Below are 13,601 nucleotides of genomic sequence, written 5' to 3' on the forward strand. Positions count from 1 at the left end.
TTTGAATAAGTAGTTTGGTGTTTTTACTAATCTTATTTTGTTTGATTCTCTCTTCGGTATGAGACCACCACCAAGTAATCTCAATGATGATGGTATATATGATTGTTGGAATATTATTAATAATATTTGGTGAATGTGATGTTGATTTAGTTTGAAAAAATGATTCCAAGTTTTCTTTGTATAACCATCAGCTGTAAGTGAAGATTTAAGATTTTTTTGTTGATTGATTAGCTGGTACCAGTGATTTTCATTTAATTGTCCAGGTTTTGGTTCAAAATTGTTATCTTCGAATATTGGTTTTGATGTTTTGAAATCTTTTATAATATTAACAATTGCTTGTTGATATTTTTCTGGTATGTTTTGACTCATTATCTGGTTGTTATTCGGTCGTTTTAAAATTTCCATGGCTTTCCAGAAACGAATTTGTTCAGGTAATTCTTTCTTTTCCATCATCGATTTTATACATAATTTTACTGAATGTTTCTTTCTTAGATTTTTCAGTTGAGTTTTCAGTATCGTTGAATTATTTTTCTTAATTTGTTTCCTTAATTTGTTCACGTTTTTTGATGTTCTTCTTTGATATTGATTTGTCCATGAGCCAAATTGTTCTGGAGCTTTAATGATTTTATTAATATTTAATATTAATTGAGAGTGTTGGTTGAGATTGTTTGATTTTTCTGGTGTTGTTAGATTTAATTTTTTCGGTTTAAAGATGAGTTTCTTTGTTGGTGGTTCCTTGTAGTTTCTGGTGATCAGTAACTTTGCATCTAATATTAGATGATCATTGATATTAACACGTAGTAATCGTTTTTCTAATATTATTGTCGACGGTGTTGATAATATTGCATCGATGTATGTATATTTTTCACCATTCACATAAGTAAAGTTGCCAGTTTTCGGGGGAAACACTGAGATGATTGGTTGATTCACAATGTTAATTTTTTTGCACTTTTCGAGTCTTGGTGACCATAGTTGATGTTCGAAGTTGAAATCTCCACAAATAACAAATGGACTTGCAATATGATTCATTTCTTCTTGGAGTGATGACCAATATTTTTTCTGGGCCAATGGTGATGTGTGGGCTGAATATGTACTTATGAATGAATAGATGTAACCATTATTATTAATTTCTATTCCTATTGTGTTTTCTGTGTTCATCATTAGATCTTTACTTTTGTAGTTTCTATTTATCATTAGAGCTGATTGTCCATTGAAGAATATGTTGAAGTTTTCATGGCTGATACAATTTTTCTTGAAAATTGTTTCTTTATCAATTTGATTGATTAATTTTTCTGGTAGAAAGGATGATGGTAACTCATTTATTGAAATAATTACTTTTTCTTCATTTGTCACTTGTAATAATTCATTTAGTTGATCACTTTTTTTTCCACAATTCCAATGAATAATGTGGAACATTTTCTTATTTTTATTAATAATGTTGATTTAATTATACTGTTTGTTTTATTAACGGATTTGATTTAAACTTTAACGGTTTTAAATTCGAATTTTAATTGAAAAAAGAATAGAATGTTTTACATTTTAAATTTTTGAATGGTCCCTTTTTTGTTGCTATGGTTATTATTAGTTAAGCTTATAAAGCGGGTAAAGTTTTTGTTCAAAAAATTGTTGAAATATTATTATTAGTTGAGGTGATTTGTAATCAAATTGAATTGTAATTTGTTATTATTATTATTGATTTTGTTTAAAATGTTGATTAAGGAATCGCAGATTTGTAATAATAATCAATGGAGTAAAAAATTTCTGTGTGGAATCTGTGGTAATTTGGCGATGGATCCAATGGTTCATGATGGAGGAAATCGTCGGCGTTTTTGTACCAGAGTTTTCTGTAGTACCTGTTGCTACCCTTTTAGTGATTGTCCACAGAACTTTCATTATAATAATTCTTCACGTAAACGAGAGGTTAAATGTCCTACTAATTGTGGTTTCGATTTTAAGGATCCTTACTTTCGGTATCTAAGTAATATTGAAAGAGAAATTTATGAATTAATTGATATTAATTGTGAGAAGTGTTTGGCTTCTTTTAAGTTGCGTGTTTTCCAGCAGCATTTTTTTAATTGTGGTAAATCTGTAGCTGTTGTTCAAAAGCCGATAACTAATTACCTGATGAATAATTTTGATGCTTTGGTTAATAAACGGAAGGAGCTGCATTTGATGGTTAATAATAATATTAACGACTTTATGCAGTTTCATTATGGTGAGTGTGTTGGTTCAGTTGAGTTGAATCTTCGTTCGGTTGTTGGTGTAACTCGTATTGATATTGAGCAAAGTTCGGATGTTGATGAGGCTAAGAAATTGGTGATGAAAAATATTGGAGCTAAAGCTGATATTGATTTGGTTTGGGTTGAGTATCGCTGTTTGAGTCAATTTAAAACTTTGGGTGACTTCTTGAAAAATATTCCACTTGATTCCGTTATTAATATTATCAAGCGAAAGGAAGAAATTGCTGTTGATGGAAAATTGGCAAAGGTTAAATTTCTTGGAAGTTTCAATTCAAAATGAAAAATATTATTATTATTGTTATTCTTTATGATTAGATGTTTGTATTACATCATTACTTACTTCAAATATTAAAATCATTTGATTAATTTCTCATAATCCAACGGTACTCATAATTTATGTGTTGAATTGCTTCTCGTAGCTTTTTTTGATACGTTGGGCAAATCCATTCATCCGCTTGATGTTGAAACTCAGGTGTATTATTAATACAGTTGATACACATCATTTTCTCCTTATTATTATTATGTGGACATTCACGGTAATGATGAAGAGATGAACAATATTTGCAAACTTGTTGATTCTGACACTTTTTGTCTTTATGCTGGAATGAGAAACATTTACTGCATTGGCTCACTTTGAAATAATCATATATTTTTATCTCTTTTCCCATGTAGTAGATGATTCCTCTGTTTTCATGAAATTTGTCTCTGATGGTTGGTGAGATTATTATTATTATATCAATGTGGTTGACAGTATTACATGTGTAAGCACCTTCGATTGAATATTTTTCATCAGGGGTAACGCCAGCCGCTATCATAATATTATCAACCAGTTCTTTGATTGCGCTGAGATCAGTTAAAGAGCCATCATAAAATACTTTGGCAAGTCTTATCTTTGGATCGAAAATTTTTGGTTTTAGAATTTTCAATTCTGGTAGCCATTGTTTAAGATTATCCATGTTCATTTTTCTCGTCATGTTATCTGGAGATTTTATTCGAAGAGCATCATTATTAGTAATAAAGGTGCCAAGTATTGGTGCGAGTTGTTTAGCTTCCATGGCTCTAATAATATTGTCTCGTATTTCCACCGGTTTTAGTTGTTCGTGTTGAACCAGAAAAAGTGGTTCCATTAGTTGTGTTGACCAAGGTTTCCACTGACTCGGAATTGGTCTATCTTCAATTCGATAAACTGTTTTCCTTACTTTTTTTGCTGTATCATATGTTATTTCAACATTTTCGTTGTGAAGATTAAAATTGATGAATTGGCGTTTTAATGGTTTATGGGTGAGTGGTGGGGTTTCTCTTTGGGTTATAATAATTTCGGCTGGTTGTATGGCGGATGTGCTTGGTTGTATGGCGGATGTGCTTGGTTGTATAAACGGGGTGTTGGATTGTTGATTTCTTGCAGGGTTATTTGTTATTGTTTTTGCTGCTGATGTTTCATCATCATTTTCTTCTTCGACTGTATGATTAATATTATTAAGATCTGGTAGAATGATACTTGGTGGTAAGTTAATAATCTCTTCCATTATTTGTTGCTCTCGTTGGTCAATTGGAGGACCGGTGTAATTTTTCTTTAACCAGGTTATTACCCATCTCATTTTGTATTGAGTTGCGTCTCCAATTCTTAGTTTTTTCAACAGTTGAGGAGATTTCAATCCAATTATACACGTTTTCGCCATTTCAAAGATTTCGCACATACTAATCTTCTTTATTTGCTCATTAAAATCAATTTTTGAGATTAATTTCTTTGCGATATCAGTCTTTAGCTCCTTTAGTTGTTGTTCCATTATTATTAATGAACACCTGTAGTTTAATTTAATTGAAAAATTTAATTAATTGATTATTATTATTAGAAGGGTGTGTGTGCAGAGCACGTTGTTAGTGTGTGGCTTACGCCCCGGTTTTGTTTCAGTTTATTTTGTGTTTTATATTGTTGTTTTTCATATTTTTATTTTACTTACTTGATCTTTGGGTGTTTGTTATTTGAAATTTGACACTTTTTGCAATTAATTGTTGTTAAATTGTTGTTAATTATTAGTTAATTATCACTTCCGGTATAGAGAACTATTCTTTTCTAAATGTAAACAGTGAATGAAGAGCGACACCGACGGAAAGAATTGGAAGAACAAAACTTTTCTCTTCTCTTTTTTTTTCTCTTTCTTTTCTTTCTTTTTTTCTGTTTACGTTGCAGATTCTCTTCATCTTGTTCTGTCCTTTTAATCGTTTCTCTTTCATATTCTCCGGATGAAACTCACCTTGAAACACAATTTTCTCAAACCTGATTACTTTTAATAGCGAAAAAGGTGAGAAAGTAAAAGTTATTCAAAAAAGAACAAAAAAAAAGTTCATCATTTGTGATGTTCATTTAATTATCGATTTTTATTATGCAATAGCTGAAGAAATTTATATCATCACGTTAATTCTGATGCAATTGGAACAATTTATTTCCATTAGGAAGATTATTTAGCTTCTTTCTCTTCCTTGGGAAATTTTCCTATTCAAGAATCAGCTGTTGCTCTTTTGATCAAATTGTTGTTTACTTTTCGTGATCAACTGTTGATTAGAAAATAGATCATAATAATTGACAGAAAAACACTTAATCATTGTTAGGATAAATTTGATATAATTGACAAAAAGATGAAACAAAAGAAAATGATTAAGTTAAATTTCAATTTAAAAAGTAAAAAATATATTGAGTAATCATCGTAATGTTTATGTGTTAACAAAAGTTAACTTAATTGTTACTAAATCATTAAATTGTCAAACATTCACAGATAATTATGATCAACTTAAATAACTCATTTGTTACTTTTTCAAAATAAAGTCACTCTTATAAACAACATGACACTAAATTGTTTCTCCTTTGGTAGTTGTGGTGTTTTAAAGGGACAATTAAATTGTTATTGTTAATTAAGAGAAATCAGAAAATGCGATGTAAAATCTGATGTCTGATAATTGCGATGTTCATATGTCTTTGATTGTTTCAACAGTTATAACGTTAATTTTGTGATCACAAAAGAAAATACAAAAAAAAATCATCAGTTAATCATCTTTAAATTAAATTGTTCTTATTTTAGTCTTTCTCCAGTCTCTTGGCCAAGGTAACAAATGGGAAAATGAATAAGGAACAGAATTTGCTTTTTGTTTTAACACTTAGTGTTAAATTTAATTTTCTTTAGGTTAATCAGTTATAAGTTGGTGGAATCTTTTTACCACCAGTTATCTCACCCCAACCTATCAATCTCCAATGTCCTTCTACTCTTCTACTAAGAGCAATTTTCTCCTTAATCTCCACACAAACGGGAGTTTGTAAACTAATCTTAGCTAAATCCGCTTTAGCTGCTTGGACTCTTCCTCCGGTAGACAATGAACCAATATTAAGCATTAAATTTTCTCCTCTCTCAAGTTTTTGGACCTAAGAAGAAAATAAGATGTAATTGTAAAAAGAAATGGTTATTAGTTATTAATTCTTGGATCAAGTTGATGACGAAATTGAAAATATTCCAATAATAATATTCTAAAATTTACCTTGGCAGCTTTTTTAGATCCTTCCGTTCGAACACCAAGTAATCGTCGAAGTAGATAATAAGCTATTTCCAATTCTGAGTAAATATCTGGAAGTGTTTCAACCGATCCTAAGACTTGTCCAACCATACGATCACCTCGAGTTAACATGGGATCTATTTTGGTTCCAACACCAATTAGACCACCAGGTACAGCGAATTGGAGATCATTTTGATCGGCAAAAAGTGATGTTATTTGAGATTTGATTGGAGTACAGATAAATTTTCCAGTTTCATCTTTTGAAATAAGGCCTGGTCTGACTTCAATTGGCATGCCTACTTTCAATACTCCTCTTAAAAGGGATCCTCCAGCAATTCCTCCCTTAATGTCTTCAACGTCGCAACCAGGTTTGTTTACGTCAAAAGATCTAATAACTAAGGAAGAAAAAAATAGAAAAAAAAGAGAGATGAAAATATTATTCCAATAGAAGGGTAAGATCAGAATGGTTGAAAGAGAGGAAATAAGAGAAGCGTAAAGATAACAATCAAAGAAGAATAAAAATAATCAAGCTCACCTATGAGACGAGGTGATGATGTGAAGTCTCTTTTAGGTATGGGAATTTTTTTAGTTATATATTCACATATAACGTCAATGTTATATTTAAGTTGAGCAGAAATTGGTACAATTGGACTTCCTTCTGCAACGGTTCCTTGGATAAATTTGGTAATTTGCTCATACTGTTCTTTTGCTTGTGATTCTTTGATCAAATCAATCTTATTTTGAAGGATAAGAATATGTCGTAAACGCATAATCTCAATGGCTGCTAAATGTTCAGATGTTTGAGGCTGTGGGCAGGTTTCATTTCCAGCAATTAACAACAATGCAGCATCCATAACAGCCGCTCCATTAAGCATGGTAGCCATAAGAATATCGTGACCCGGACAATCAACAAAAGAGACATGACGCAATAATCTAAACCTTCCCGTACAACCAGGTCGATCACAAGGAAAATCATCTTCCTTACTACTTTTTTCAGCCCGATAACAACCAGGTCTTGGACATCCTTCAAAGTCACACTTGTAAATTTTGGCATTTGCATAACCCAATTTAATTGTAATGTTACGTTCTAATTCATTCTTGAAACGAACCGTTTGAACACCTGAAATTGCTTTGACAACCGTTGATTTACCATGAGCTACATGACCAATTGTTCCTATGTTGATAGTTGCTTGTCTACTAATGACCTCAGGAGTTAATGGAGTTAATTCACTTTCAACCTAAAAGAGAGAGAGAAAGGAAACATTCAAAAAAAAAGGAGAAAATAAAACAGAAAAAGGGGGAGGAGAAAAAAAGACCAAAACAACAAGAAAAGAGAATTAGATAAAAACAAAGAGCAAAAAGACTTCAAGATGGAAACAATTTTCATGCAAAGAACAAAACATGTAACACCGATTAAACCATCGATAACTAACCATTATGAAGACAATTAAATTCACTAGAAGGATAAAAAAAATAAACACCAAGAACCAGAATAAAAAAACTATTAATCTCAACACTTAAGAAAAAAAACAAACCGATTTATGAGGAAGCGGAAAGAGTTTTAGAAAGAGACTGAAAGTTTATTCGCCGCATGTACAGATGGCGCTGAACTCAAATTCTGAGGGACCACATATGAAATGCGAAAAGAATTGAACTGAATTAAAATGAGAAGAAAAAAAATTTACTTAATTGTTATAATCGAAGTTTTTAGTTAATTTGTTTTGAATGTGGAACGCGATATCAATCAACTAATTGTAACTTTATTTAGAGAATAAGAAAATGGAAAGATGAATAAATAAATGACTAATCGAAGAGAAGAAAAAAAAAACAAATCAACTCAATCAAAGTCCAATTAAATTAATTATTTGTGACAATTGATTGAGAATTGATTGTCAATACTTAAAGAAATTGGTTACTATGGTTAAGTGAAAAGTTAATCATGATTATTGTGATATTCAAATGTGTAAATGAGTAAAAACAAATAATAAAAGAAAGTCTAATTAGCAACAAATGATAATCAATGAATGAGCAATTAAGGTTAACTATGAATTAAATAATCAACTAATTCATTGACTTATTAGTCAGAGTCACTTAAATCACTAGTGTAAAACCATTGATAAAGTAAACAACCTTGTTGCCTGATTAGATTAAATAATGTTGATTAACAAGTGAAACGATTAGTTAATTACAAGACCGATGAGAAGAAAACAAAAAATTGAAACTAAATCAATTAAATCATCGCGTTAATTTCATCTTCCTGTTAGTCACCATTATTTGATTAAGTATCATAGCAAAAAAAAAGTGAATAACAACAAATTGAATAATAGTAACAATTAGCATTGAGAAAATTAACTTTTTTAATTGTCTCTGTTTCTTTTGTACAATTAACAACGACAACGACAAAAAAAAAGTGAAATGATCAAGGTAAAATTGGTCATTTATACAGGGACACCACCCAGTTGATGACAATCAATGATGATTGTTGATCATCAACAATGAAAATGTTACAATTAGGTGAGTTTAAATGAGCGACAAACAAGGTGATTAACTAAATTACAATGAGAAAAAAATTAACGTTCAAGAGATATTGAATTTCCTTATGAATGACAATCTGGTTTCGTTGTTGTTGAGATTACAAGTAATAAGTTGATTACAATTATAATGAAACATACTAGACAATTAACATTAATCAAAGTGATCGATGATTAAAAAAAAATATAAATCCAATTGAAATCCAAGAGTAAACAATCAGTACAGTCAACTGGTAATTAGAAGTTCAATTTAATCCCAATAAGTTTTCGAGACTCTTGAAACTTTGGTTCCAGAAAGCGAGAGAGAGAGAGAGACAAAAGTGAATCAATAAAATAATCAGCTGATAATCAGAAAACCGCCGGTAGGCATGATAATGAGAATCATGATTAAGCTAAATGATGCCGGTTAAAATGATAAGATAACAATTAACCATCAATCGTAATACTAAAACAAAAAAACTGTTCAAATAATCTAGTCATCATGATGAACCTTTGTGTCCATCCAATAAGTTTCACCAGGCAAATCCAAGGATCCAATGACGATGACGATATAATTATTGATGATGATAATGATGATGATGATGATGCTTTTGTTACAAGAAGATAGGAGAAAATGTGAATTTTCATCAAGGTAAAAACATATTGATCCTAAATCATCATCATGAGGGTCTCTCTCTCTCTCTCTCTCTCTCTCTCTCCATGATGTAAACAGATTGATAAAAATTGCAAGGAAAAGCGAAAAGTTTCCGGTAAAAAGCTAAAGAGCATGGATGATAAAGAAAGAGAAGAAGAAGATAAAGAAAGAGGAAAATCAGTGAGTGAGAGAGAGAGAACAAAATCCATCTGATCTTGTTTTACACAAGAAAATCCTTGTCATCCTCATCATCTTTTTTTGTTGTTGTTAAAACCTCGTCATTATAATGCTTTTGTGTGTTTACCCAATCGTTTCAAGGTAAATGGTGATAAAAAAACGCTTCTATTGATTCAGGTTGGTTATTGTTTGTATGTGGTGGTGATTGTTGGTGAATTCAGAACAGAAAATCAGTAAACATGAGGATCTGAAAGGAGAAAGAAAAAGAAAAAGTTAAAACAAAATCTCATTGATCGTTGGTTAAGAATCAACTTGAGTAAACATAAAGGGTCAAGGTGATGATGGTCATGGTGGAAAGTGACAGGGTCCACTTGATATAAGACGATCATTAGTACATTTGTTATTACATTTGATTGTTGTGATTATGATGGTCGATAAACAATTGGTAAGAATTGATTATTATGGATACGATTAGAAATTAGGTAAATGAATACAGACCTTGAGGTTGAATGATGAATATATTCAATCAAATTAGTTGTGTATTTAGATTGTGAATAATCATGATTGATCAATTATCATCATCATGTTGATTAGTGAATCAAATTAAATCAGATGTGTGTTTCTCGCAATATTTTTCTAAGTCTTCATCTATCATTTTCCTTAATTGTTTACTCTCTCTCTCTCTCTCTCTCTCTCTCTCTCTCTCTCTCTCTCTCTCTTGTCTTTATCTTGATTTGTTTTGCTTTTTTTTTCTTTCATATTTGTTGATTGATTTTGTGTTAGTTAAAACTATCCATTAGTTTGTTGATTTGATTGTTGTCTCTCTCTCTCTTTTTTATATCCTTATCCTAATCCTCCCGTTTTTCTAATCCACCAGGAGTAATAATTTAAACTCTCAACCAATTGGTTTGTCGCAATTTGACAACAATTAGTGTCTTTCTGTGTTCTGACTTCTTATCCTTAGTCTTTGGCACCCAAGAACCCACGAGTTTTATAAACAATCAACGGTGAATTCTTCCAGTGCCAAGGATAAAGGTTCAGAATTGGTTGAGAATTGCAAGACGAAGTGAGAAAACATGATGTCAATGATCATGATGATTTAAGACGATGGAAAGAGAGAGAGAGAAGGAGGGAGAGGGAGAGATGAAAATGATAGAGAATATGAAGAACAAAAAAAAAATGAAACAACAATAGAGATAAAACATAAAACTAATTGTAGTCACCTGAAGGACACAGAGAGAAGAGAGAAGAGAGAGAGAGAGAAAGGAAGAGAAAAGGTAAGAAAAGATGATGATGATGATGAAGATAAAATAGAAGAAAGAAAAAAAGAAAACAGGTTTAGACAGCAAAGAAGAGGAGAGAGAGAATAAATTGATGCAGAAGAGAAGGAATAATTTTCTTTTCTCTTCTAGGTTTTCTCTCTCTCTCTTTAAGCCAAATCAAAATTTTCTCATGTTGATGTTTATGTAAAGAATTTTAAAGGCCTAATCTTCATTCATCTCTCTCCATGGTTGTTGGTTGGAAATGTTTAGTTGTAGAACCGACAAAATTCATGTTGATCGTGAGTGTGTCATGGTGAAGATCAAGGTAGATGACGATGGTCAAACAATTGTAATTATATTTAATGTAGAGAGAGAGAGAGAGAGAGAGAGAGAGAGAGACCGTTGAAATGAAGACACCGCTGCTCTTCACAGCACTAGAGAAACCACGGAATAACATTGAGTTCCCGTGAATTCTTCCAGTGCCATAGAGAGAAACAGATAGAGAAAGAAAATAAAAATGGATAACAGAAGCAAAGAAAAGAAGATGAGAAGAGAAAAAAAAAATAATAGAAAATTGGAACAAAAATAAAATGAAGAAAATTGTGTTTGTTGGTTTAGAGTAGAAATAAATGAGAAACAAGAGAAAAAACAACAGAATAAAATCAATTGGAAAACGATAATCATGCCGCAGGGGAAGTTGAGTAAACAAAATCAAAGTATTAACATGAAATACAAAACATTGGAAATCACTGAGAATTTTAAAGATCAAAAGTGTATCATGAGAGAGAGAAAAGAAATTGCAAGAACATTGAAAAAAAAGGTAACACAACAGGTTGATGTCGGGAGGGAAATGAGGATAAGTGATGTTAACGATGTCTTTATATGTGAAGAGTGAGTGAGAGAGAGAGAGAGAGAGAGAGAGCGAGGGAGAGGAAGAAAGGGAGATGAAAGAAAGTAAGTAAAGAGAAAGCGTGTTGGTGGTGATGAGAAAGATGAGGAAGAAAGAAAGATGATGATGAGAAAAAGAAAGGAAGAGAGGGAGTGAATTTTTTTTTATTTCTTCTTCTCTCTTACTTTATTTTCTCTCTCAAAACAACTTTATGATCAAGAGAGCATGAAACAACAAGTATTGAGAATAGGATGATGATGATGATGATAATGAGGGGTGGAAGATATTAGTTACTTTGGGAGACACCGAGGTAAAAATTGTCTTCACTCTCTGTGAAAAAGTCTCTCTCTCTCTCTCTCTCGTCATCATCATCTTCTTACTTTAATCAGTCAATTCTCACTTCTTACCTTTCTCCAAATCATCTTAAATCTTTTTCTCATCTTCTTCATCATTTTCTCTCTCTCTCTCTCTCCTTTGTTTATTGACTTTTTTTTCTTCAAATCATCCAACTCTAACTTTTTTATTCTTCTTTCGCATTCATCTTCATCTTATAACTTTTCCAAATCATCCAAGTTTCTCTTTCTTTCTCATCTTGTCTTCTCTCTTTTTCTGATCATCATCATCTTCTCATAGGTACTCAGGCTTGAACATCAAAGCCCCGGTTCCAGGCAACAGGATGGTTGAAGTTTCGCTTGGACAATTTGAAACAGAATTGATGTTTAGGTTACAACAGAAAAAAGTTTTTTCACCGAACTTTGAGAAAGAAAAACTTTTTTTCTTCTCTTTTTTAGAACTTTTCATCTTCGGGGTCTGATGATGATGATCATCTCTCTCTCTCTCTCTCTCTCTCTCTTAGATTTATCTTCTTTCTTTTGTATGTGTGTGTGTGATTTTTCATCTTCATCAATTCCTCTCCCTCTCACGTTCATATTTTTTCAAGTTCAATATGCTACTCATCTTCATCCAACTGACCATTCACTTAACTTGATGACCACTTCTCGATAGTTTAAGTTGTTATAGTTAACAAATTACACCTTAATCATTATAATCATTCAATGATCAATTCAGTTTCTCAAAATTATGACTTTTTTTTGCTCTCTGATGATGATTAACAATTGAAGAAAAGAAAATGAAAACTTTTTTCTTCTTCTCTTACATAAGAAAAGACGGTAAACTAAATTAAATATAATCACAAGCAATTTATGATCAAATTATTATTTTCCTTTGCCATCCTTATTATTCAATCAAATTTTTCTTCTCGTACAATCAAATCGTTACCATTAGTTTATTATTAGTGATTAAATTAATCACTATCATCATGATAATCATCCTGGAACCGATTATCATGGTTTATCAATGAGAAAAATATATTTGACCTTTATACTTTCAAGTTCAATCGTATCTAATTTCTGATTATATTTCAGTTAATTGTTAAACCTCTCGAATGAGTAACAATTAACTTTAATATCCTCAATTGTTTAATAATCATATTTTTCAAATGAAATAATTTTCTGGTCAAGTACAAATGATAACCAAGAGATGGCGCTTTTTTAATTGTTACTCTTTAATTTAATTAATCACTGATACGATCGAGAGTTAATTGTTTTTGGAATCGATTTGCACTCAAGCAACTATGAATTAATCATTTCGTCAATGAAAAATAGTAGATAAATGAACATTATTATTAATTTAAATGATTGGTAAAAGTTTTTGATACCAGAAAATTAATTAACCAGAATTGACAATTATTGAATATTTCACTTGATTAGGTTGTATAACCATGACAATTAACTATATTAACCATGGAAACAACTTGTTATATGATTAATACTTAATCCCTTGGACTTTAGATTAGTTTAATCCAATGGGACGATGAGAGTTTTTAAAAGTCAATCGACCTGAGAATTGTAATCAAAAGGATAATTTATTCATGACGTTGTAACGATTAAATTTAATGGAAAAGTTAATTGTTGATTGTTTTATGATTAATGATGTTGTTTAGACAAAAATCGAATTCGAAAACTCAATGAGCAAAGAGAAAAAAAGTTCTAATGATGTTTGACATTCTATCGATTCAGATTAACATTATTATTAATAAATCGACTGTTAATCATCATCAACAATGGAAAAGTTCATTAAGGAATAGCAACAACTTTAAAAAGAATAAAAAAAAAAAGTTCTAAAAGTAGAAAAAGAGATAATTCGAATTTTCCGAAGACAAGAGAAAATCGATAAAAATTAAGGAGAAAAAAGGTCATTACTCATAACTATGATTCGAAAAGGAGAATAAATTGTTCTCATGATTAAACAAATTCGCAAAAATTC

General features: G+C 31.0%; 2 protein-coding genes across 3 annotated transcripts; both read right to left on the minus strand.

Annotated features, from left to right (window-relative positions):
• Positions 1-1,665: 1,665 nt before the first annotated feature.
• LOC128388317 (uncharacterized) lies at positions 1,666-4,317 on the minus strand. Of its 2 annotated transcripts, XM_053347706.1 has the most exons (3): positions 4,202-4,317; positions 2,122-4,043; positions 1,666-1,974 (listed from the first exon to the last, which is right to left on the minus strand). In XM_053347706.1, the coding sequence occupies exon 2, from the start codon at positions 4,025-4,027 to the stop codon at positions 2,603-2,605; it is 1,425 nt and encodes a 474-aa protein (XP_053203681.1). In that variant the 5' UTR covers positions 4,028-4,043; positions 4,202-4,317; the 3' UTR covers positions 1,666-1,974; positions 2,122-2,602. The 2 variants fall into 2 exon arrangements, with proteins under 2 accessions (XP_053203681.1, XP_053203680.1); XM_053347705.1 differs by having other exon boundaries at positions 2,122-4,309.
• Positions 4,318-5,180: 863 nt separating this feature from the next.
• On the minus strand, positions 5,181-7,367 carry LOC128388319 (eukaryotic translation initiation factor 2 subunit 3-like). The gene is made up of 4 exons (XM_053347707.1): positions 7,217-7,367; positions 6,319-7,021; positions 5,769-6,178; positions 5,181-5,655 (listed from the first exon to the last, which is right to left on the minus strand). Exons 1-4 carry the CDS (start codon positions 7,217-7,219, stop codon positions 5,425-5,427), a joined length of 1,347 nt encoding a protein of 448 aa, XP_053203682.1. The 5' UTR covers positions 7,220-7,367; the 3' UTR covers positions 5,181-5,424.
• Between the last annotated feature and the right edge of the window lie 6,234 nt (positions 7,368-13,601).

Source organism: Panonychus citri, unplaced genomic scaffold (assembly GCF_014898815.1).
Source record: "Panonychus citri isolate SS breed McGregor unplaced genomic scaffold, ASM1489881v1 Contig00097, whole genome shotgun sequence".
In the NCBI taxonomy this organism is placed as follows: Eukaryota; Metazoa; Arthropoda; class Arachnida; order Trombidiformes; family Tetranychidae; genus Panonychus; species Panonychus citri.

Bases quoted from the DNA above. Each gene is read 5' to 3' on its own strand.
- LOC128388317 (XM_053347706.1), bottom strand. From the start codon at position 4,027: ATGGAACAACAACTAAAGGAGCTAAAGACTGATATCGCAAAGAAATTA.
- LOC128388319 (XM_053347707.1), bottom strand. The intron at 6,179-6,318 runs GTGAGCTTGATT...TTTCTTCCTTAG, and splicing joins ATCATCACCTCGTCTCATAG to TTATTAGATCTTTTGACGTA. The intron at 5,656-5,768 runs GTAAATTTTAGA...TTTTCTTCTTAG, and splicing joins GATCTAAAAAAGCTGCCAAG to GTCCAAAAACTTGAGAGAGG.